The sequence below is a fragment of the Buteo buteo genome, chromosome Z (assembly GCF_964188355.1).
Source record: "Buteo buteo chromosome Z, bButBut1.hap1.1, whole genome shotgun sequence".
Taxonomy (NCBI): Eukaryota; Metazoa; Chordata; class Aves; order Accipitriformes; family Accipitridae; genus Buteo; species Buteo buteo.
Window position 1 is genome coordinate 42,446,548 of NC_134204.1, and position 25,431 is coordinate 42,471,978.

The 25,431-nt window shown below is 35.6% G+C and overlaps 1 protein-coding gene across 2 annotated transcripts in view; it reads left to right on the forward strand.

The window, feature by feature from the left end:
• The window catches only part of VPS13A (vacuolar protein sorting 13 homolog A), a 108,868-nt gene that overhangs the window by 15,394 nt on the left and 68,043 nt on the right, over nucleotides 1–25,431 (forward strand). For both annotated transcript variants that reach the window (XM_075020694.1, XM_075020695.1), the window contains 13 exons: nucleotides 47–153; nucleotides 789–960; nucleotides 1,326–1,388; nucleotides 5,371–5,506; nucleotides 6,188–6,282; nucleotides 7,087–7,229; nucleotides 7,645–7,846; nucleotides 7,936–8,050; nucleotides 10,793–10,929; nucleotides 14,032–14,164; nucleotides 14,953–15,070; nucleotides 19,953–20,091; nucleotides 24,117–24,201. In XM_075020694.1, coding sequence (XP_074876795.1) covers nucleotides 47–153; nucleotides 789–960; nucleotides 1,326–1,388; nucleotides 5,371–5,506; nucleotides 6,188–6,282; nucleotides 7,087–7,229; nucleotides 7,645–7,846; nucleotides 7,936–8,050; nucleotides 10,793–10,929; nucleotides 14,032–14,164; nucleotides 14,953–15,070; nucleotides 19,953–20,091; nucleotides 24,117–24,201 — 1,645 coding nt within the window. The remainder of the gene's footprint in view (nucleotides 1–46; nucleotides 154–788; nucleotides 961–1,325; nucleotides 1,389–5,370; nucleotides 5,507–6,187; nucleotides 6,283–7,086; nucleotides 7,230–7,644; nucleotides 7,847–7,935; nucleotides 8,051–10,792; nucleotides 10,930–14,031; nucleotides 14,165–14,952; nucleotides 15,071–19,952; nucleotides 20,092–24,116; nucleotides 24,202–25,431) is intronic.

The window sequence follows — 25,431 nt, forward strand, 5'->3', positions numbered from 1 at the left end:
AGAAATTAACACTTGGTTTGAATTTTTTTGTTTGGTTTTTTTTCAGTACTTCAGTGTTATGGAGCTTCTTGAGTCCATCGATATGATGACTCGAAATCTGCCATATAGGAAGTACAGACCTGATGTTCCATTGCACAACAATGCCAAGACATGGTAGGCCACCTCAGGCTTTGAAAATAATTTGGTAGTTATTAAATTGAAATAATTACAAAGGGACTGTTTCTTACTTAAGGAGGTTAGAACTCATTTCCTTCTGAAACAAAGTCTTCTCTTTTATTGTTGTTTTTCTTAAGCTAGGAGTATTAAAAAACATTGGTGAGTACCTCAAACCAAAGGTGAGGACACAGTGTTTGAAAGCCTGCATTTGCTGTCTTAAAGACCATTATCAGAAATGAAGGACACTCCATTATATGTTAAGTACTATTACAAGAACGTAGCTATTATCTAAAAATAGGCAAATCATTTCAACACAGATGGCAGAGATTTGATTTCTTTGCAGAAGATTCCTTACAAATATATTTTGATTATTCTCACATACACACGCATATATTTGTGGGCACTTTTTGTACAAGGTTAGTTTTTAGTCTGGGGAAATAGCAACCTGTCAACTTTGTGTGGAAGAAAATAAAATCCTTAGATTCCGCTACTGATCAGAATTGTGATGTTAGACAAGGGATTTCACTCTTTCACAACTTGAAGTTGTATTTAGTGGGAGTCTGCATAGCTCTAGGTGTCTTTTCAATATACCAAAAGAAATGTAAACTACACTTATTTGTCTTTGCTTTTAGGTGGAAATATGTTATTTATGGCATCCTTGAAGTAAATGTTCAACCTAAGCTCCAAATGTGGTCATGGGAACATATTCGGCACCACAGGAAACAAGTGAAGAACTATAAAGACATGTATAAAACAAAGATAACGTCAAAAAAACCTAATGAAGAAATCGTAAAATTGTTGGAGGTTAGCCATATTCCATTAAAGGCTGAAATATTGTTCATCTTGCTATTTTCTTAAACTTAAATGTTTACATGTTCCTAAGTCAGTAATAAGTTAACATAAAATTTTCAGTGGCCAGACTTGCAACTTTATCAGTACCTTTCTCTGTGAGTAGTATTAACAAACATATTAGATAATTTTTAAAAATAATAACTGCAGTGAAGAAAAACTTAAACTGATGCTTTTCCAGATTTATTTTAAGTTTTCAGCTTGAGCAAATTAATTTGGGTTGCACTGAAAGAGTTGTTTACTGTCATTTCCTGTAAAACTGAGCCGTGAAATCTAACCAAATGAAATTGTCAAAAAATAATTTCTCACCTCTTTTCTAGGAATTCGAAAAGGCCTTGGATATTTTTAACATCACTCTAGCAAGGCAACAAGCAGAAGTTGAGGTAAAATTTCATCATTTAAGTGAGTCTAAGAATAACTGCAACATGAGGTTGTGGAGATTTTAGGCAGATCCACTTTAGTTCTAGTGATTAAATTGTGCATCATACAGTCTTCCTATTTTTCTTGTATTTCATGTTTTATATTTATATATATTTTGTAAGGCATAGTTAGTTTCAGCTTGTAATTAAGCAAAAATTAAATAGTTCCATATACTGCTTTTTCAAAATAAGTGATCTGGGATGAATATCTTTCCACTTTTGTTGAGGAATATCTACTGTGGAAAATATGGTCAAAGGATGATAGGATAAGTCAAGTTGGAAGTGATTATACCCAAAGCTTCAGGCTTCCTCTCCCTCCTCCTTACAGCCTAGGCTATTAGTTTATTCCCTTCCTTACTGATAGCCTGTTATGTAGGCTGAACACCTGTATGTGTAGTGTGTTGACCTTTTGTTACTGTTTGCAAATGTTATTCGGAATACAGCAAATGTAGAATACATTTAAGTAGATTATGACAATTATGCAAGGTAATGTGATGTGAGTAGTTAGACTTAATTTGTTAGCCTTGTGTTTCCTAGGTTAGTGTACTGCTTAGTTTTCAATGTAGAGAATGAGCATCGTTCCAGGAGACCGAAATGAAACCTATAGAGGTTTTCTGAAATCTGTGAAGTAGTCTTTTTCCATTAATAATCAATGTGACTAAAAGTAAGCAGAATATGAAGTTTAGAATCTGAAATATTGATGTATTGATAACTAAACTTCATGAACGTCAATCATATCTTATGGCAGTGCTTGAAAGACATTTTAATTTTTTTTTTTTGGAGTATATTAAGTATGGTATGAATGCAATTACTGCAGTGATAGATATGGTGCTTCTAAACCAAAACTCTGAACAGGAATCCATAAATGTGATTTTTCCTTCTGGTTTTCTGCATGTATACCCACATTTGGGTGCTTGTATGATCATTATTTAGACTTTACAGACTTTACAGAACCAGAAGACACATTCATGTCCTTCCACTTCATTTGTTTGGCTGTATTGGAGTGCTTTTCACACAAACATTTTTTTGTTTTGTTTTAATTCTCACTTAATTTTGGCATGTTTTTATCTTGTACCTTATAGTTTCTTTTGGTTTTATCATTTTCCTCCTACTTTTTGCAAGGTGATGGAGATCCCAAAGAATGTCCTGTCTAGTTTTATTTTTCTGTTCTCCAGTGTGACCATGCTGCTTATATCCCTCCCTGCTCCCAGTGGGATGGGGAGAAGAACTGGAAAAAAAAGTAAACCTCATGGGTTGAGATAAGAATGCTTTAATAACCAAAAGAAAATTAAAAATTAGCAATAATAAAAAAATATAATTATTTAAACAGTAGTAATGTAAAGGAATATAACAAAGAGAGAGAGAGAAATAAAACCCAAGAATAGAGAAATGATGCACAAGGCAATTGCTTGCCACCTGCTGACAGATGCCCGAACAGCGATCCGCCCCTCCTGGCCAACTTGCCCATTTATTTACTGAGCGTAATGTTCTATGGTATAGAATATCCCTTTAGCTAGTTCGTGTCAGCAATCCTGGCCGTGATCCCTCCCAGCTTCTTTGGCACCTGCTCGCTGGCAGATTATGGGAAACTGAAAAATCCTTAACTTAGGATAAGTGCTACTTAGCAACAACTAAAAGATCAGTGTGTTATCAACATTGTTCTTGCACTAAATCCCAAATACAGCACTGTACTGATTACTATGAAGAAAGTTATCTCTGTCCCACCTGAAACCAGGACACAAGCAATTGAATTTAAATTTGTTTCGGCTTTAAGTCTCGCATTTGAAAAGTGTTAGAAAAGCATCTTGAAAGATCTGCTAGCTAAGTCTCTGGATTTATTTCCAAGTATTGAAAATCAGGTCACAGTGATTCTAAACTGTTCTACCTCCATCTATCTGTCAGAACCCATCTTTCTTATTGTTATCAGGTCATAACTCTGGAAAAGGTCTCAAAGGACTTGTAAGAGGCAAATCTACTACTAGCTTGGTATCCTGACAGTTAGCCTTAAGTCTACTAGGAATTTAAAGGAGCACCCTTTAGATGTGGGCCGAGTAAAGCCAGGTAAAGGATCCTACTGTTTGTTAAGCTTTTTTGTTTTAAAAAACTTACCTTAGAGTTGAATTTCAGGGGGTTGCTTTTCTCTGGACCTTGAAATGAAGCTCCCCAGAACTCACATTTGTGAACACAGTACTATTTGATCTTCTGGGAACTTTGTAGCAAGAACTTTATATTCCTAAACCTTAGACCACTTCTTAATCTTTATCACTAGTGCCATAAGCACCAAACACCAGCTTCAGTGAGCCAAGCATCAAGTCTCTGTGTCAGATAGCTTGAGAAATTTTGTGCTTTCATTCTAGAGAATACTATATAGATGATTCACCTAAATCAGAATACAGGATGATGCTCTTGGTTCTCCCTTTCTTTTAGTCAAAACGGTTTACCTTGCTGAGTAATCTTTCCACAGACTATGACTGTATTCATTACTAAACCATTGTAAATGGAGGATGAGGAAAGCTCAACAGGATTTCTTCAGGAAATTTCTTTAGTTCCCATAATGCACAAATGTTCTCTTCATCCTTGCAGAAGTACAGCTCCCCTCCCTTTTGTCTGTAGCCTTTCTTGCCTTGGACGCTGGTGCCAGCTGCTGCCTCAGACATATTGAGAATTATAGCTCTAAGCACATCTTCTTTTTCTCCATGGCAGTTGTACTTCAACACCAGCTCCTTGGTGTCCTAGAAACTGATAAATTCAGAGATTCAACAGCCCTTTTTTCTAAGGTTTTGTCCATTCTTTCCTTGGACCATTTGCTCTAACATCTGCTTGATGACTTGGTATCCTTTACAAAGAGGACTTTGCAGGATTTTTTTCAAACTTTTTGAGGCCTTGTGTTATTTAGCTGACATTCTTCCTCATCTCTCTGAGGTGAATCAATAGTATCAGTTCAGAAGCCTTTGTGGTTTTATGGTGAGTCATGCCTTCCATTGGCCTGTAGGTGGATAGATGTGACAAGTCCCTTAAAAGTTCTCATTTATAGCCAGCTGTTTTCCCTAATTGTGTTGGGTTTTTTGAATGCTGAGAAGGGATCCCTGTCTCACTTACTTTGGGTATCGCATTCACTAGAGCATCTCTAAACTCAGGGCTTATCTGCAAGTGTTTCTATCTTTTTGGATCATATTAGTCATGAAGAAAAATAGTTTGTGTGGTCCACTGCAGTTTTGAGAACTCCTCTGTCTCTTAGATTGCTTAATGGTTGTTTGCTGTCCCTTATCCCAAACTTGCGGTGCTCCAGTCTGGATGTACTTTGCATTTTCTGTGAGGACCCAGTATTGGAATCATCACTAGCATCAGACAGGACAACCCCTAGTTGTTGAAATAATGAATGTGGGAGAAGTGAAGGCTTCCTTACTATTATAGCTGTATGTGTCAGATCCAGGAATAGTTTTCTATATTCCTTAGAGTAAATATTCTATTACAAGACTAATTTTTGTTGTTGTTGTTTTTTAAATTATTATTGTTTTGGACATATATCATGAAATGAAAAATACAGGGGTCATTTAAAATTTGGCCTGTGATGGCTATTTAATTGCTTATATATGTATTTTTAATGATTCTTTGTAAGTGCATTGTTATGATGTAGAGTGCTGTATAGTGTTGTGGAATTATTTTTTTTTTTGAGGTAGGAAACATTTATTGACTTAAAATCAGCTACCTTTTGCTTGCTCTTTTTGTTCATAAAGGTGGTTGATTTTATGCAAGTGAGAATTGGTCTGATGATGCACTGCGTACTTGTTAGTTTTTCTTCTAACAACTTCAAGTAACGTTGCCTTTTCAGTGCTTGTCTAATGATGTTTTGATGTGTTAGAGCATGTCTTGGGTCTGTATTTTTCTTAAGAAAATTAAAGAAGCATGAAGAAAATGACTTGTTTGAGTATTTTTCATATTTCAGGCAACTAAGGCTGGATTAAAAATCTACAGACCAGGAGTGAAACAAGATGATGAAAATTCTGGTGGCTGGTTTAGTTGGATGTGGAGCTGGTCAGGTGAAAAAAAGGATGAACAAAAGCAAGAAGTAAAGGGTTCAAGTATGTTCATTTATTGGTATTTTTTTTTCTATTATTAAAAATGACTTATTAGAATAATAGGATCCTAACAATGGAACTTTGGATTTGTTTAATATTTGGGCTATCGGACTAGTGATGTTTACATTTGCTCAGCCTTTTTTTTCTGATGAAGTTGTTAATTGCATGTTACAGAGGTATCTTACAATCCTTTCCATAAGTCTTTCTGAACTGTCTTCGTTTTGTGCTTTCTCCTGCCACGGTTTTTGCATTTGTCTGCATCTTGTACTGTTTATGGGGATTTGAAGAAAGTGCTAGAAAACAGTAGCAGTTAATGGAATGTAAACTATTTTACTTCCATTCATTTTATAATTTCATGCAGTGCATTAGAGTTTGATTCACTTAAGTACAGGGCATATAGTATAGGTTGTGGAAAATGGAAAGTAAATTAGAAATATTGCTTCATTGTTAGTAAGCTAGGAGATAGAGTAGGTGAGAATAAAAGTATAACTGCATTTTCAAGAATACTTTAGGAGACTCAAGACTTTGCTTTAGACCTCAGGGTTTTTGCTTTTACTAATTCAGAACAATGACGACAGTATCTACTGTATGTTGTAGAGCTACCAAGCACTGGGAAGTGTATAATAGTATTTGGATGTTTCAGATACCTGTATTGAGTTTAACTAACTTCTTGCTATGTGACAGGTCTTGAAGAGCTGATGACACGTGAAGAGAAGGCTAAACTTTATGCAGCAATTGGATATAGTGAAACGGCTGTGGATCCAACCCTTCCAAAATCAGTAAGTCATAACCCACTATGATATCAAACAATTGGTAGCTTTGTCTACTAATAAATATCTAAAGCTGATAGGAAATTGCTTTTAAAATTGCTTGAAGCTCTGTCTCTATATTTGAATACTGTTCTGATAGTTTTTAATTCAGTTACTGCGTGCTGGCTTTGTGCAGAACAGGGCATCCTTAGATGTAGTTTTAGGACAGTTGTTATAGAGCTTACTTTGAATATTCAGAAGAAGTTTAGAATGAAATTTTGCTTGCTCAAGCTAGAATAAAATCATATAAATAGTGTATTATTTAAGTTATGAAATGCTTCATATATCCTCTTACAATATTCAGAAATTTTTTAAGAAAGTGCCCTGATTCCCTGGAATCTTAAATATGAGTGATAGTAGATGAGGTACAGTAGGTGACTATATAAGGAAAAGATGATTGAAGGACTGTAGTGGGGAAGAGTAACATTTTTGAACCATTCAGAAATTGTCTGATAAGTCATCTTTATGTAAGTTACCATGCACGGTACAATGGACTGCCTTCCAGCTCTGTGTCAGAGGCCCTTTACCTCATAAGGTGGTGTAGAGACATCAAAGACATAAGTCTGGAAGCATAGTCTACTCTTACTCTAACCCTGTCTCTTTGTTATAACTATCTGGGAATTACTTTTACACCAGCTGTGATACGAACTATTTATAGCTCTAGAAAAATAGTACCAAACAGGTATTTGTGGCTTTCATCTTGTCATAAGCTGTACTGAAATGTATATTAACATATTTTGTAACCCACTGTTGTTGTTTTTCCTGCATATCTAGTATGAAGCCATGAAGTTCTCTGTGAAATTATTAAGCATGTCTATATCAATAAGAGAAAACAAGCAAACTCCTGAGCTGGTAAAATTTGCATTAACTGGCTTGAGTACAGTATTTACCCAACGACCAGGTGCACAAGCAATAAGGTGAACTTTATCAAACTTTTGTTGCTCCTCATGAAATGTTGATGACAGCTAATAGACATTTTAAGGCTCTGTCATGATGTTTAACTTCAATTTTTCCACTGTCATTTCTTGTGCAGTTTGGGAACAGAATCATCCTGCAACTGATAGACAAAGTGAATGGATACTGTTTCCATTATTATGTTCTCTCTGTTTTCAGCATTTTTTGTGCCAATACAGATTTTGTCCTTTTTTCAGTTTGTTATGTACAAGCAATCCAGTTACTAACTTAAGTAGGGTAGAGATATGTTGTTCTTGTGTTTGGGTTTTTTTTGTTGTTTGTTTTTTCTTTCAGCTCATTCCTTATACTCTTAACCACCTAATTGTACCTAGCCAGATGGATGTTACATCTGACCATGCTGTTTACCTTTCTTTACAGATTTGAAACAAAAATTGCCTCACTTGACGTTACAGGCATGTCCCGAGAAAAGTGTACACCCTGTCTTCTATCTTCTCGAACGGTCTATTCAGACAAGAGTACCTCACTCTTAAGCATAATGTTTGAGACTAATCCTTTGGATGAGAAAGCAGATCAGAGGCTTAGAATAGAATCACAGCCACTGGAAATAGTATATGATGCAGTAAGTAAATATTTGAATACATTATAAATCTTGAAAAATCTCACTTAGCAGTAAATTTGCCATGTATTATTTTTTCTTTATTTTAACAGATGACAATAAATAGCTTAGTAGATTTCTTCAGGCCTCCAAAAGATGTACATTTAGAGCAATTGACATCAGCAACTCTGATGAAGCTTGAAGAGTTCCGTGAAAAAACATCAACAGGTAAGTGCTGCATGCTCTTCCGACTATACAGTCAGAAAAATTTTTGATTCTAGGAGTGTGAAAATATTACATCTTTACATATGGAGTTATATGGATCCAATTTAGAGCTTTCTAATACAACACCTAAATAAGCTGAATTCTTCAGTCTCATTACAAAGTATTTGTTCTAGGTATTGGATAATTTTATGTTGGTATCTTTTTCAACTTCAGCTTCCTTTGTAAAATATGCTTCACACCTTGAGGTAGTATTTCAGTATTTATTCTGTTGTACTCCGTGCAGACTTAAAAACAGTTTGTTACTTGCACCTTTTCTGTTTTGTTTGTCTGAGTATCTAAATGGCCTTAATAGTTTCATACTCTTTAAAAACTGATACTGGCATATTTTTCCTCTAATGAAACCCCTAAATCCTTTCCAGACTTGCTGCTTTTCAGGACACTATCTGACTTTGTATAGGTGTTTTCCACTTTCTTTATTCCTCGATGAATGTTGATTTTCATCTGGATTGACTCAGATCAAGTCATATAAACTATATTTATCTGTCTTCAGTTACTCAGCATTAAAGCCATTCCTCTAGTTTTCATTTCATCCTACCTTTCTATCTCTAGAGATCTTGTATTTTGACACATGAATGAAATTAGTGAATACTTTTAAGACTGACACTGAGATTTGTGGAATTAACTTGTTCCAGTAAGGATGTCTGAGGCTTTCTACATCAGAGGTGTGTCCAGCACAGTGTCCTCTCTCCAACTATGGATTGGAGAGGATGCTAAAGGGAGATTTCATATATAAATTCTTTTCAAAAGTAAAAGAAAAATAAGTGAAATTTATTAACCTCATTTAATTTTTTAACCTATTAATATTTAAATTGTACACTTAAAAAATCTGCATACTCAGTGATAATAAGTGAAAAAAAATCACAGAAAACTCAAGCATAATGTATATTTAATCAATTGCTTTTATCAAGCTAGTATCAGAAATGAAATCAGGCGTCATTTATATTTCTATTCATTAGTTCTTCTTTGACTGAACTATTTCATTAAGGACTAATGTCAGATTAACCAAAGTTATCAATCAACTTGCTTGTCTTTTCTATCAGAATCTTCTCCAGCAATACTAAATATATTAATAGCACAGTTCATTCCTGAGATTAATTTAATGAAAATTTGCTTACATTCAATATGCTTGCTTCTCTGCTCATTACCACCGAATACTCTAGTTCTGTTCATGATAGATTTTTTTTTTTTTGTGGCAATAGGAAATCATGCTATGTGTCTATTACAGTTTAAGCATAGCATTACTTTAGAGGTATATCCAATGACTCTTACCTTCACAAGAATGCTGAGTTGCCCATAGTAATCTAAAAGCTTGTTCCACTCACAAATGAGAAGCTTGATGGAAATTTCTAAAAATGTGCTGTGCATTGCTTGTAAAATCTTGGCTGAGACTTACAAAATTACCAGGGGAAGATGTCATCTGCAGAATATTCTGCAGCAGGGGATTATGCTGTTCTCAGAGTTAGAATTAAAAAAAAAAAAAGAATTATATCAATATAGTTAATAAGTTCACACTTGCAGTCTTTCTCGGGAAAGAATTCTTAAAACTTTTGTTTCAAGCAGTGGAAGATAGCTGGAAAATATTGAGGAACTGTGAACGGCAGAAGTGAAGGAACTTGCTACATCAAAATAGTTATGATTTCCATCACCACTAAAAGACATTACAAAAGCTTATTTTCACAGACTTCAATTTATGGACTCAACTACATTCTCTACATATGAAGGAAAAAGAAAGTATTTTCTTGAACTGTCTGCATCACTTGAATACAGTTAGGCATTGAAAACTGAAAAAATCTTTATCTTTTTATTAATCCAAGTTGTTCTGTCTTGCAAATCCTGAAATGTGGTTGCCATCCGGTTTTTCATTGACCAATCTAGCTCTCCTGTGGCAGGACAACCTTTGATAATGTTGGAACAGTTTTAATTGCCTACTTAGCAATGTGGGTGTGCTGCAGTGTCATGTTGTCATCTTTGTAATTTATTATCTCTGCTTCTGTGATCATTAGCTTGTTGCACCTGCTAGGTATTTAATGGCTTGTGGCTGCATTAGTGGCTGTTTTCAGTGCTAACTTGAAATGAGACTACTCATTCCTCTTCACATGAGCAAGAAAACAGAATTTGATCTCAAATGTTCTGACAGTCTGAATTTCCCAACTAACGGCATGATTTTTAAAGAGAATTTTTGTAAGACCTATTTGCTGGTCTTCAGTATCTCAAGATGGAAATGCTTGCCTACAGAACCAGTGTAAGCTTCAGTATCTCAGTAGTAACAACACTTGTAATTTGGCCAATAAGAACTTCTAGAACAATTAAAATTCTGAATCTACAGAGAACAGTGGGTTAACTCGGCAATTGCCAAGTTGCAGTACACATTCCAGTTCTTGTCATTTCATATCTGCCTAGTATGAAACTTTTTTGGATTTGCATGTATTGTGTTCTTGTCCCTACTTGTCCATTAGCATTGCTTGCTATCATCATTTCATCTACTTGGTGCTTCTTTAAAGACTGTCTATAAATACTTGTTCAGAAGAAATCTGAAGAGCATCTGTACCTGCAATGAAACTTAGTCATCTAGCATTCACAGCTCATTCAAAGTTAGATTTGAATTTCTTTTTATAGCTTCTCTTAATTCCATAGCTTCTGTATGGATTTTTTTTGTTTATATTTACTAATTACATTAATTTTCAGGTCTGTTGTATGTTATTGAAACTCAGAAAGTTCTTGACCTCAAAATTAACCTCATGGCTTCATACATTATTGTTCCACAAAAAGGATTCTATGAAAGTACTTCCAATTTACTACTTCTGGATCTTGGTAGTCTTAAGGTATGTATTTATCTAATGAAGTAACTTACTGAAAATGATTGTTTGGCTTTTATGTGATTTGCAGTTTCTTAACTTCTATTACGTGGTACTGGTTAAGTAAAAGTTCCTCTTGCAGTTTATGTATTAGGTATTGTATTAGGTATCTGCTTTCCAGTCAAGGCAGAAATTATTGAACTCTTCACAGTAGATTCTTTGAACCGGAAGGAATTGTTAGAAAATAATCCTCCCCTGGAATGAAACCCCTGTTGATGCTTTGAACTGTTATGTGGAAAATGTCTAACAATTTTTTACCTTATATTATAAAATAGTAAACTTTTTACTTACATGATTAAGTGGTCTTCTTATTTTTAGTATTACTATTATTCTTGTTATCAATTACCTTTTGGTCATTCAGTTTACTTTAAAATTAGAAAAGTAAATGTACTGCCAAATTAATAAAATAACTTGGATAAAATTAGGGATTTTTTGAGATACTTCATGCAAGGGAAAAGTCAAAAAGGTAGTTTAATGATGTATTTAAAATTATAATTTAGCACTATAAAATCATAGAAGAGACTGTTTCTACATATTATTAGCAATCTTCTTATTCCTTGGTGAAGTTGTGTTCTTTCAGGACAAATGATCTTACATGTATACAGGCATTTAACTTTTTGGTTCTTTTACTTGTACTCTGGGTAAGAACAGTTCTGCCACATACTATCTGTTTAGATTGCCTTATCTGCTTTTTTAATAAGAATTTGTTTCAAAGCTTAAAATCTTGCTAAAGTGAAGTAAGTTTTCTATGTCTGCCACAGATTGACTTTGGGTGGGTTTCAGTTAGAAACATAGAATAGATCAGGTAGGAAGGGACCTTTGAAGGTCATCTAGTCCAACCCCCCCACAATAAGCAGGGACATTTTCAACTAGATCAGGTTGCTCAGAGCAACGTCCAACCTGACCTTCAATGTTTCCAGGCATGGGGCATCTACCACCTCTCTGGGGAACCTGTTCCAGTGTTTCACCACCGGCATTGTAAAAAGATTGCTTCCTTATATCTAGTCTGAATCTACCCTTTTTTAGTTTAAAACTGTTACCCCTTGTCCTGTCACTACAGGCCCTACAAAAAGTTTGTCTTCATCTTTCTTATAAGCCCCCTTTAATATTGAAAAGCCACAATAAGGTCTCCCTGGAGCCTTCTCCTCCAAACTGAACAATCCCAACTCTCTCAGCCTTTCTTCATAGGAGAGGTGTTCCAACCATCTGATCATTTTTGTGTCCCTCCTCTGGACCCGCTCCAACAGGTCCACGTCTTTCTTGTGCTGAGTAGTCCAGACCTGGATGTAGTACTTGAGGTGGGGTCTTGATGAGACCAGAGGGGCAGAATCACCTGCCTCAACCTGCTGGCCACACTTCTTTTCATGCAGCCCAGAATACGGTTGGCTTTCTGGGCTGTGAGTGCATCTTGCCAGCTCATGTCCAGCTTTTCATCCACCAGTATCCCCAAGTCCTTCTCTGCAGGACTACTTTCAATCCCTTCATCCCCCAGCTCGTATTGATACCAGGGTTGCCCTGACCCAGGTGCAGGACCTTCCACTTGGCCTTGTTGAAAAAGAATATATCAGGTGCTTCAGAAAGTGGAATTAGTGAAAAACATTGCTGTGTAGATACTAAAAATAATTTGGATTTACAACCAGATCACTTATTTTGGTGACTAATGATTTTACCAGCTGTTCTGAATGCTGGTCATTTGTAGGCATTTTGTAGAGTTCAGTAACCAATCTGTATATTGGTTGGGTGCTTGAGACAGCCTCCTAGACCTATTGGAGCTGGGGAATAGAACAGCCCACCTCTTCTACTCCATCCACAGGAAATTACTCTCAGAATAATACATAGAAGAATACGTTTCAAAATCAGACTCCAGTAAATGTCTGAGATTTGTTCTGAAATCGATGAGTGGTTTTCATAGTGAATGTGACTCTTGGATTGGTTCCTGTCCTTTAACAGAAATTAGAAAGCAAGATGAAGGAATTCAGCAGTACCAAAAGAGAAAAGTTAGATGTTCCTCAGGATATGATTAATAATTCTGTATTCACTTTGAGTGGCGTATGTTTAAGTGAATGCCAGTCATTTGTTGAATGAATATGCTTAATACAAAACAAATAGTCTCTTTCCCTTAGTTGTGTACTGGATAAGGACAAGCCCCAAGGGGGAAAATGGCATATAAAATTAAAATTGTATGTCAATGTAGATATGTAAGTGGACTTGATTAAGGTTGCACAGGCAATACTAATGTGGTAATTCTGAATTTTCAGTCTACAAGCTATTTTTAATGTAAAAGTAGTCATCATTCAGTAGCACTGGAAAAAGAAATGCTATGTCTTGGACACCAGTATTTAAACCTTTTCACTGTTATGAACTTTATCTTGAATATTTTCTGGGACTGACAAAAAAAGGTGGATCCAAAATTGTTAGACATTTAAGAATGAGGACAGCCACATTTCATCAGAGATGAACAGCAGAGAGGGCACATACAAATGTGAAATACCAAAGAAGTGTGTGCATCCCAAAGCTGAGTCAAAGGAATATTGAATGATAATAAAGCAAAGACATTGAACTTTGATGACGAACAGTCCAAACCCCCTTTTCCCTTTTACTCTGCTTGACTAATATGTAACAGGGTAATGCCACAACTAAATTCAACAGGAATCAAAAATAGATTTCATGTTTCTGAGGTGATCAATGCAGTAATATTTTTATATATAAAACCCTGAAACAGTTATTCTACTGATTACAAAGGGTTTGAGACTATATACTTCAGGGTATGAGTCACTTATTAAAAGAAATAATTCTGTAAAAAATATGTTGTATAAAACCTCATAGATTTTAATTAATTTTTTATTTTATTTCTTTCCTTGAAGAAGAAATGGAGTTTAAAACTCTTCATTTTTTGATACAGGCTACTAATTTTAGATATCTGCTCTGCTGTGATATTTGTAAGATTCTGTGCCCTTATAATGAGGACTTTAAATTTAATCTTTTGTCATGGTAGGATCAAGTATTTGTAGAATTAGTGCTTTGAATATGTTTGAAATTGATTTATGCTTTTTTCTGACTGTTTTTAAGATGGAAAGCAAAAGTCGTTCTGATTTATCAGAACTCAGAGTAGGACAAAGCACCATCGAAGATATAATGTCAAGAGCTTATGACAGTTTTGATATCCAGCTCAGTAGTATACAGTTACTGTACAGCAAACATGGTAAGTATTCATGAAAGTAATTTTTCTCTATATGAGTAAAAATATTTTGGTGGTTCATGTGCCTTTTATATTTTTAACTGAAGTAGTGGAGAATCTTTGGAACATACTTCTTGTTCTAAACTCAGTCCTATGAACATGTTATGAATTTCCAAAACATACCTTTAGGCCTTAAATTCCAACCTTAGCTTTTGCTAAATAAACAAACTTACTAAATCCCTTATTTGTGAAGGCATCTCATTTGATTTGTTGCGTAATAAGAGTGTAATTTATTTATTTATGGTGTTTTCCTACAGTGCCTTTTCCTTGCTTCCCTCCAAATTTAAAGCAGAATCCATGAGTAGTTTTGGGTTTGATCATTTTGTGAGGGTGAAGAAAGGGTCAGAATCCCTTAATGAAGGAAACTTTTACTAGTATTTTGGGAACTAACAATATACAAAGAGTCAGAACCAGAGAAGTCTTAAGCATATAATTCTTAACCCTCTGGTTCCAGAGGGGAATCCAGAGCCTAAACTCCCAGTACCATGCATGTTAAGAATTGGGACCTTAGCAGTCTGCAGCACAGATGGGGTAGTTGTTTAGATGTGAATGGTAGAAATTATTAAGTGGTCTTTTACGTCTGAAGTTCAGATCTTGTGTTATATATATGTATTGATAGAGCTGTAAACAAGATCGTGTCACCTGAATTTTCAGCCATGTATACTAATTAATATCAGATACTTTAATTCTGTGATATGTGTAATGAGAAGAAATCTCAGTGTTTAAAGCATACGTTTTCTTTGCTCTTCTAGATGAGAACTGGCAAGAGGCTCGGAAGCTGAAATATTCATCTCAACATATCTTGCAGCCCTTGGATGTAAAAGTGGAATTTAGCAGGGCTATGGTTGTTACAGATGCAAGAATGCCCAAGTATGTGTTTTTTTCCTATTTTGAAATTTTACGGTAAATGACTTTTTTAGGGGAAAAAAAAGAAAAAAATCAAGGATCTAATTATACTTTTGCTATTTTACATTGGCCATGTGTGAATCTTGGAAGTAAAATACCTTAATCGAGAAAAATAGAGAATAAACCCAAGAAGCTGCCAGATATTGAAGAGGTGATAGAATGTTACATTGTTATAAAAATAAGTATGTATAATATATTTAAAGATTTTTATTAAATATATTAATACCTGTTCTAATTAGGTCTTTCTAATAGCTACATTTCAGTCCTCATTGGAAATACTGAGGAGCAAAAAATCTGAACTTACAAAGTCTCTTTTATAACCATCACAAAATATTCTGAAAAGTAATGTGCTGTCATAATCCCTTTCTTTCACTTACATTATTCATCTTGTTTATTTACCTACTAGAGATCACTTCTTAGAGAAACAGCTCTTAATGCATTGAATTTGCACTTAGGCTTATTTAGCAAAAAACCTGTTGGTTATGGAAACTGTACTCAAATCAGAAGAAAATATATGCTACTATTAATGATGGAACTTTGATGTTAAACATCACGGAGTCAAAGTGGCAAAGATTAACCTTGCATATATTTTGGAAAGTGCATCTTCACTAATGTCCGATAAGGACACTACTACCTAAAAAAAATTTGATCAGTTTTGAAGTACTTGCAGACTAGCACACTAATGCATTATGAGGTAGTTTGGTATAGTAAGTCATTAATAAGAATCATATTCTTATGCTACAAGTTAGCATATACTTATTTCATTCTTAACGCTGTTGGAAATTCAGATTTTAGCTAGGCACTTCAGAAAATTAATGGCATAAAAATAGACCTAGGCTGTTGCAGAAAATTATTTAGTAAAATCAGCAAAATCAAGAGGCAGCTTATGAAATGAGAGAATTATGAAGAATCTAGGGTTTGCTTAGTCAGAAAAAAAACCCTAAAAATAATGTACCTCACCAGTGCAGTGTATTGTGAATGCAGATCATTGATTGCATGGTATAATGGTGCCACCTTCTGGAAAGCTGGGAGGCCAGATTTTGAATTTTGATGCTTGACTTTACAAAACATCTTATTCTTTACCTCCTTACTTTTTCTCTGTTTCGTGGAGAAGGTGAGACAAGGGAAATACAACTCACAGGAATCTGTCTTGTTATGTCAGAAAGTCCAGGGAGGGAAAGTGAGATTTCATTTCTATGGTCATGTAACAGAATGTTGTTTTAATGTAGGTTTGTAATTGACATTTCTCCAAGTTACACTAGTATAACCTGAATTAATGAGTGTCTGTTCTTAATGAGAACACCTGTTGCAGTATTGTAGTACTACCTGTCTAACTGTCTTGGCTACCAGGTGTGCTTCTCCTTTTGGCAGTTTATGCGTCTAGACTGATTCTGGGAAATTTTTCCCTAATGGATATTATTTCTGTACACCGAATTCTCATATAGTCAGTTCCTTGGCAGTAAAAAGTTTCTACCTGTGTCTAGAAACTGGCAAATTTTTCTTCCACTGAGATAGTAATATTTCTTGGAGATCAGCTGCTGCTTCTTTCTGAGTGCCTGCATTGTCTACAACGGTTAGGAATGCCATGGACAGCAGTTTAGTACTAGATAAGTCTATACCACAGTGAGTTACTAATCATAACTAATAGTTTAACCTGCACCAAGAGCAAGTAACCATTTCAAATCTAGCATATTGATACTGTGACTTAACAACACCTGCACTTGTTCATTTGTACCTGGTTCAGTCTCCAAACGCTTTCAGGATGTATTCTGCAGATGGTATTGTAATACTCTAGAGTCATCTACCAGTCTTGAAATGACTGGTACAGCAGCTTTTTACCTGATGGTGCAGAGTTGACCTTTTCTTTAAGGGCTTTTTGCTCTTCCTTCTTGCTTTGAGCTCTTTAAAAGTCTGAAAATTATGAACCTCTGAATAGTATATGTCAGGTTAAGATAGTTTATGATAAATTTTTACTTTTCGTTATATACCTCCCGAACCAGTTGAAACTACAAATGTTCTATTTTCTGTTGTTCTCTAGCTTTGACTACTCAAACCCATCAATAATATCATTATCAATGTATCTTCAAATGCCAAATCTTTTCTTATCACTGCATAACCTCTTTGTGTTTTTAAGAATGGTCAGTTAATGAGTGTTTATGTACAAATGTTTAGGTCCATGTGACCTCTAGATGACATCATGCACAAATGATGAAAATTGACTGATAGCTTTTGTGTCAGCAATAATCCTCTAAACTGTAAATTTTAGTAATTATAGTTGAATAGGGCATTATGCATCAGTATTGGTCACATCAGTTACACATATATGAATGTATTTTTAGTATACTTGTAGCTATTCCTTTATAGTTCAACTTTTATAAGTATACTTGCATATAAAGCCAGCATTATATTTTTCCTGAGCTTTTTTTCATTACTCTTTGGAACTGTGCTAAAGAATAGCATAGTTCTGTTGAGAAAGGTGTGAGTTGAAAAATATTTGTTTTACAGTAAAAACTAATATCAAAATTGCTTTGTTTACTATAGTAAAATTTTATGAATGAGTCCTTTAGTTTAGAGGGCACCTATTTTACTTGAAGTTATCTAAAAAGCAGGTAATTGGGTGTCTGTATTTTTTTGATTCTTTGATGTTTGTACTTCCTTGGGTGACCATTGAATCCAGTTGAATTCCTTGTGATTTATGTTGTTCAAAACCAATGATGAATTCACCAGACCTTTGTGCTGGCTTTGTTTAGGAAGGCACATTTCTATATTGCTGCCTTGAAGAGAATACTAATTTATGTAATTTTCACTTGTTGAAGACCACTATATCAAAGGCCTTTTACTGTTAACCTGTATTTTCACCTGCTCGTACTTCCTAACACTTAAAATGAGCTTTTACTGTGTGATCAGATCTGAATATCTACCCTTCTGTCATTTCTGAGAATAGGATGCAGTGCTCCTTACAGCTTCTGTCACTTCACATTTGTGGAAGCACTAATATGATTCTGTAGTTTTCTAGCCTGTGCAAGGTTTTTTTAATGTTTGTTTCATCCTGTGATATGGTTCCCCCATTTTCTGAAGGAGGTGTCTGGGAGTCTGTCATCTGGTTTTTGAAGGTGTATGACGCCAGGATTAGTATACCAATATTAAGACCGTCCTTCTATATACTAGTGTGTATTTTAAAAAAAATAAATAAATTCAGTTTGAAGGAATGTACTTATTTGCAGCTTTGAGAATGGCATCCTTAACATTTCCTTCTCTCTAAATATAACCAGTCTGAACTTGGAAGAAGTTTCTGTGTGGATTTCCTCATCGATTAAGTATTTAGTTCCTCCGTGCCTCAGTCTCTACCAGTTGGGAATGATTGTGTTCCAGATGTTTTCTGAACCTTAAAAGCTTTTGTTAAAAGAGCAGTGGAGTGAGTCTGGGATTATTTGCAGTTCTCTGCTTTGTGTCTACTAAGTGCCTTCCGTGTAACTGCGTGGACTGTCCATTGAACAAATATTCATCAAAAATGTCTTAACAATAGGGAGGTTTAAGTGCAATGGAAGTGAGAACTGCTAAGTGTCCTAGATTACTGAAGCACTCAAAGCAGTAGATGGACATGGCCTTTCAGACCTGGCAGCTACACATCTACCCTGCCTCTCTCCATTAAAATAAAAGTATATATAAACAAAAAAGTCTAAATTTCTCTCTGACAGAACTGGAATTAAGAATAAAAGTAAAAAGTAATTGAGAATTAATACCTTAAGAATTTAAGGATGTGAGGAAATTCCTCAATTGTAGAAAACTAGGTACTTACTGTTACACTTTAACATGTACAACTTTGTGCTTGGCTTGCTCAGGTATGAGGAGCTGGTTTTTTCCATTTACTCATGTAGTCTCAAAGTTGAAGGTGATTGAAAATTTGGGGGTTTTTGTCCTCCCATCTTCTCCATGTATTATTTTTTATATTCCTTCGAAGACTGACCTGTGAGTTAAGCACAGCAAAACTGGGAGGAAGTAGCAGGTCCCGTTCCTTACACTGTGTGTGTTAAGCATCTGCTGCTGTCCATTACTGGAGACAGTTGGCTTATTGAACAGACCTCTTTATTTGTTCTAACTAGACGTTGTAATAAAAGCATATAATGTTCTTGGAGCCAATTTTCTGCTTAATTCTATTCTGCTCACTTCTGTGAGAAACTGGGATGGGTTTTAGGTCTTTAAAAAGTCTGCCTACGTTTGAAGTGATTCTACTTCTTTTTGGCCAAAGCCTATTCAAACAGGCTTAAACTATGTTTTCCTGCTTCAATTTTTGAAGACTGTTATTTTATTCTTTTATGTCCTTTATAGCTATGCCATTTATTCCTTTGTTAAATACTAGATTACTGCTAAAATCAGCTTAAATATAAGTAACTTCTAGGAAGCATTTTGTATACTTTGCTTGAAGTTTGGGGCTGTAAACATTGTTATGCAAAAAAAGCCCCCACCTTTTCTTCTGTAAAATACTGTGTAAAGGCTCAGTTATGTGATTTATTACAAGTAATTAAGTTAAATATACAAACAAGAGGGAACAATTTCTGATTGTGAGGACAATATGCTTTATGTAGCCAAATCAGAAGTGGTTATTAGTATTATTTGCAGTCCTGATCCACAAGACATTGTATCAAATGGAATTATAAATTACATTAATAACTCGGTACTTGCTGGTTAAGTAACTCTTCTGTGTGCAACAGAAGTTATATATGTAACATGCAATAGTTAGATGAGTGGTTTTCTGACCAGGAAGAGTTGTGTGGTTTTCAGAAGGAAATGAATGTAAAGTTTAAATGAAATAGTTTTAAGATAACTTTGGTTGTTTACAAACCAGGTTCAAACTGTCTGGACAGCTGCCTTTACTTTCCATCCAAATATCAGACCAGAAGCTGACAAGTATCTTGGAGCTAATTGATAGCATTCCTAAGCCAGAAAGTGCTCCTGCTTCCAGTTCTCCTCCAAAAATAACTGAGGTAAGGTTTTAAAAATATATTTCATTAATAGTTGTCAGAAAAATACATCCTTGCTATTAGCATTGCAGTTTTGAGAGGAACACAAGTGGAGAATAAGCATTTACTTAATACCTCTTGAAAAACTTAGCTAATTCTCTAAAGCTGTAGAAACTTTACTTGTCAGTTAGTTAGTTTATTGTGATCCTTAGCCAATAATTATGAGATAGTTGTCTGGTGGTTGAATTTAAAATAAAAAAACTCCCCAAACCTTTACTACTTTGGGAATAGCTTTGTAGTTCATATTAATCCTGATTAACAAACATATTCACTTTTGTTGAGGATTAGTTTAATTATACCTTCAAATTTACACATGTATCAGAGTGCTGCAGAGTTTGGGTTCAGCTATTTTGTTGAGCGAAGAAAAGGGAATTTTTAAAGTTGAAGTGTTATGTGGACCTTAGCCAGATGGGAGTTTAATGTTCAAAAAAACCACAAAAAATATCCACTGTCTGTGGCTAATGTTGGATAAATAGTGCCTGCCTGGCAGAAGTGGCAGCTTTTATTTCAGCACACTTCACTGCTCTTCCCAGCTTTTCTTTATTCAGTTATACAACACACCTGAGTGGGCTGCAGTTCTGCCTTGCATTTCTAAGGTTTAGGAGTGTGGAGTGCGTTTTCTCCCTACTTCCCCACCCCTTTTCCTTAGTGAAAATGGTTCAGGTCACTGTTTTATGATTTCTTCGGGACAGAGGATTGCTATTTTCTTGTTATTATTCCTAAAGAGTATGTTTTACCTTTAGCTGTGAGCTGTTCTTAACAAAATTAGGAAATTAACTCTGAATTGCTGATTGTTAACATCACTCTAGTCTGCATGATCTGGCTATGTTTTATGTATCTTTAAGGCAGTTCTATCATTTGAACATATGTGAAATCTCAAGGTCAAAGACAAAATTGGGCTATCCATTTTTCTGTGATTTGTAAATAGTTCTAATTACCTGTTATTTAATCTTTTGTGTACTTGATTCTAAAGGAATAATGGTAATCTGTGTTTTGTTTTTTTTTTTTTTAAGATTACTTGTTAATTACCTTTTCCTCTTTATACAAATTATTCTGCCCTGTTCCTGATGGCTGTTGCTGCAGTGTTGGTGGTGTTTTCTGTGGGTTATTTTAGCGTAATATTTAACTATAAATGCACCCAACTAGACATGCCTACCTATTGAAGGTGTATATAAAGTGAAGATTGTTTCCGTTTAACATGTAGTTCCTGCCATCTCTTTAGTGATGATGTTAAAATTCTAGCTAGTTCTGACCTACTCTTTCATTCCTCGTATACTAATAGTATCCACAGCTAAAAGCTGCCCTAGTCTCTGTTGTTTTGTGCAACTAATCACAGACAAACTTTCTTTAAGGGTAAGTGATGGGATTTTAGTTTAATGTAAATAAAATGTGCAAGTATAAGATGATTATCCTGTACTTTATAACATTGCTTATACTTGAATTTAATTATAGAATTCAACTATTACATTTAAAATCCTTTAAGTGACTTTGTGCTTAGTATTACCTGTACTTTACTTGTGATGTAAAGATGAGGTAAGGAAAGACTATTGAGCCAGTGTGAATGTATTTGTATTATATGCAGCATCCATATTAAAACCTATGGTTAAACCTGCCTGCTCAAGCTTCCATCTAATGCAGAGCTTGACAGACTCTATTTCCTGGTATTACATTAAGTTAATTGAATGGATTTGCTGCTTTGGTGGTGGCAGATATACTCCCATGCTTTCATCCTTGTAGCTGAAATCCTTTGTTGCCATCACTTCACTTCTGAAACGAAAAGGATGTGAAATCCTTTTTCAGGGCTCTGCATGTGAACTTAGTTCCTTACATTTTGAATTAGTGGAGGAATTGTTCTTGGGCTGTGATAACAGAAGACTCTTCAGAACAGATCCTTCTAGGTTTTTGCACCCTGCACTTTCTTCTACTTCAGTACAAGAAGGCTGTCCACTTTAGTGTGGAAGGCTTTATTTCTTATGGTTTGGTACTGTGAAGTCAAATCTCACAGTTTCTTCTGCTTGTCTTCTTAGAATGTGAAAGTGTTAGAGATGACACACTTTCACAGTTACAAGACTCTTAGAGACTTGGTTTATCTATCACTCATAGACTTGGATATATTCAGTAAGGTCAAATTATGTAGGCTGGAGACTGAGAAGAGAGACTGTTGAAATGTTAAGAGTGAGATGAAAAATGGAGCCTTGGAAACAGCATGCAAAGATGAGTGTTTGTTGCCATAACACTTAGATCTCTGTAAGATACTGTGAGTGAGTGAATAATTGTCTGAGACTGGGCTTTGAAAGTGGCAGTAGCAGGGGGGAGGGAAAACCACCCTACCTTTGTCTGTGCAGTCCAGAGCCAGAGGCACCCCAAGAAGAATAGGGACACAGACAATGCACATGTCTCTCCTTACTTTAGTACTCTGTGCAAGGCACACGTATACTAGATACGCATGTGGAACATGCAGATGAGAATTCTTTACAAACTCAAACCACTGAGACTGCTTTCTGACCTTGATGGGAAATCTGGCTTTGGTGAATAAACATTTTGGTTACCTTCAAAAAGAGAATTTAATTCTGTCATATATGATACCACATGGAGTGAGGATTCTTGTCCTTTTGTCCACTCTAGTGGCAAAATAGTGACATTTCATACATTTTTAGTTACTTATCTGGGTTGTGCATAACTGCATCTGACAATTAAAGACTACTAGCATCTATTTTTTCTAGATACATGAAGAAATGAGATTTAACAAGGCTAAGTGCTGTGTCCTGCACTTGGGTCACAACAAGCCCATGCAAAGCTACAGGCTTGGGGAAGAGTTGGTGGAAAGCTGCCGGTTGGAAAAAGACCTGGTGGTATTGGTCAACAGCCAGCTGAACACGAGCCAGCAGTGTGCCCAAGAAGGCCAAACAGCACGCTGGCTTGTATCAGAACTAGTGTGGCCAGCAGGAGCAGGGAGGTGATTGTTGCCCCGTACTCAGCACTGGTGAGGCTGTACCTCGAGTACTGTGTTCAGTTTTGGGCCCCTCGCTACAGGAAAGACATGGAGGTGCTGGAGCGTGTCCAGAGAAGGGCGATGAAGCTGGTGAGGGGCCTGGAGCACAAGTCTTATGAGGAGCAGCTGAGGGAACTGGGGTTATTTAGCCTGGAAAAGAGGAGGCTGAGGGGAGACCTTATCACTCTACAACTACCTGAAAGGGGTCTGTAGTGAGGTGGGTGCTGGTCTCTTCTCCCAAGTAACAAGGGATAGGATGAGAGGAAACGGCCTCAAGTTGTGCCAGGGGAGGTTTAGACTGGATACTAGGAAAAATGTCTTTACCAAAAGGGTTGTCAAGCATTGGAACAGGCTGCCCGGTGAAGTGGTTGAGTGATCATCTCTGGAGGTATTTAAAAGACGTGTAGATGTAGTGCTTAGGGACATGGTTTAGTGGTGGACTTGGCAGTGTTAGGTTAATGGTTGGATTTGATGATCTTGTGGGTCTTTTCCAACCTAAATGATTCCACGATCTATGAAATTTAGAAACATTTCTGTCTGCTCTAATGTTTTCTCTAGCTCTTTTTTCTTTTTTCCCACCTGGCACTAGTATTATGTGATTTTTATAAAAATCAGTTGATCTTTTACACTTCTCTGAAGTTGCCATACTGTAGTCCTGCGAGGGACTAGGTTTTGTCTTTCCTGGGTTTTCATATGATGTGCTGTTTCTGTCCATCTTTTGATCTGTGAAGTTGGATGTTTGAACCTCTTTGCTGTGTTTTCCTGATATGTTCTCTCTGTAGTAGATGAATGTGCAGTTACCTGCTGCTTCTACCTGATTTAGGCCTCATTTCTCCCCATGCTTTTCATTTTAGTAACGTAAGTGTTTAACTGTATTGACTTGTGCTTTAAATAAGACCGATTTCCTTAAGTTGTAAAACTTCCATGCAGCATCTGTGCATGCAATAGCATGACCAATGAATTCAAGCAAAAAATTTTATGGTATCTCCTGTTTCAGGCTGCAATATCGCCTGTGCTTTCAGCACCACATTTATCACAAGGTGTGTTTCCTGTTTTGGATCTGCATTCATTTGCTGAGTCAGGTAATATGATCTATTTTAAAGTCTGGTTTAATAAACAGATCAAGCCAAGTTTTTGAGTTCATTGAATTAATGTGTTTCTTTTGGAGTAAGTGACTATTTGTGGCTTTGTTTCAAGTTCTTGTGAGTAGCGTTATATTCTGTGCAGCTTATTATAATTCACACTGTACAAAATACTTGAGTATTTTCGCATAGCAATAAAATTCTGTATGCTTGTTCTTGCCATTCCCTTTCTGAACACAAAGCAGTAAAATGTTTGTTTGGTAGGATGGGTTTGTTTATTTTTGTCTTTGCATATGTTACTACAAATCTCTATTCAGAACATCTGAAGTAGTATGTATGTCATTTTTTGGTTCAGTATGTACTTAGTCCTCTGGTTTCAATTATTTTCTTCTGGTGAAGGATTCCTCTCCTACTTAGCTGGATTTATTTAAATTACAAAATACTGAAACGATGACTGTTAGAAACCACTGTGTTTTTATAAACAAGCATCATTTTGACTTCTACAGGATCAAACAGAAGATTGGCTGTGGAGAAATGGTCATGTTTAATACTGCCTTGCTGTTCAAACAGCTTAGCTATATTGTAACATTCCATCTAGTACTTATGTTTGAAAAATAATCAGATATATCAGTGTTATTTTAGTGTCAATCACCTTCATCATGCCAAAAGACTCAACTGGAGAAACAGAGGACAATACTTTCTCTCCTCTCTTAAGTTAGTGATATATGTGGTTTGCAAACACTAGCAAAATTATCAGCACAGTTAATTTTTATGTCTACTTTATCACTTTAAATTCAGTGTGTGTACAGTATGTATAGAAATATGTATCTGTGCATCTTCATCTATTTTTTGTGTGAGTGCCTTTAAGTGCCCAAAGGTAGAGAGAAAGTTTCTTTCAATTCTTAAAAATTAGGGTGAGATGAGAGAGAATACTGGCAACAATTAGAGAAAGTAATGACTAGATTTAGATCAAATCAAGTCTTTTTTTTTTTGTATTTATACTATACATACAGCTGTGCAATCACTTTAAGTGATTCATATTATTTCTCTGTCTTCACCCCCTAGATTCAAGGGTGCTTTTCAGCCTTAGAAAATATCTGTTAATGTCATTTGTTCAATTTTATCAGAAGAAGGATACTTCACTGTTTATGGTTTTTAGGTGAAGTAAAAGAGCCTTATAAGATGGTGCAATGTATTTGTCTTGATTATAATTCTGTAATAATGTCAGGT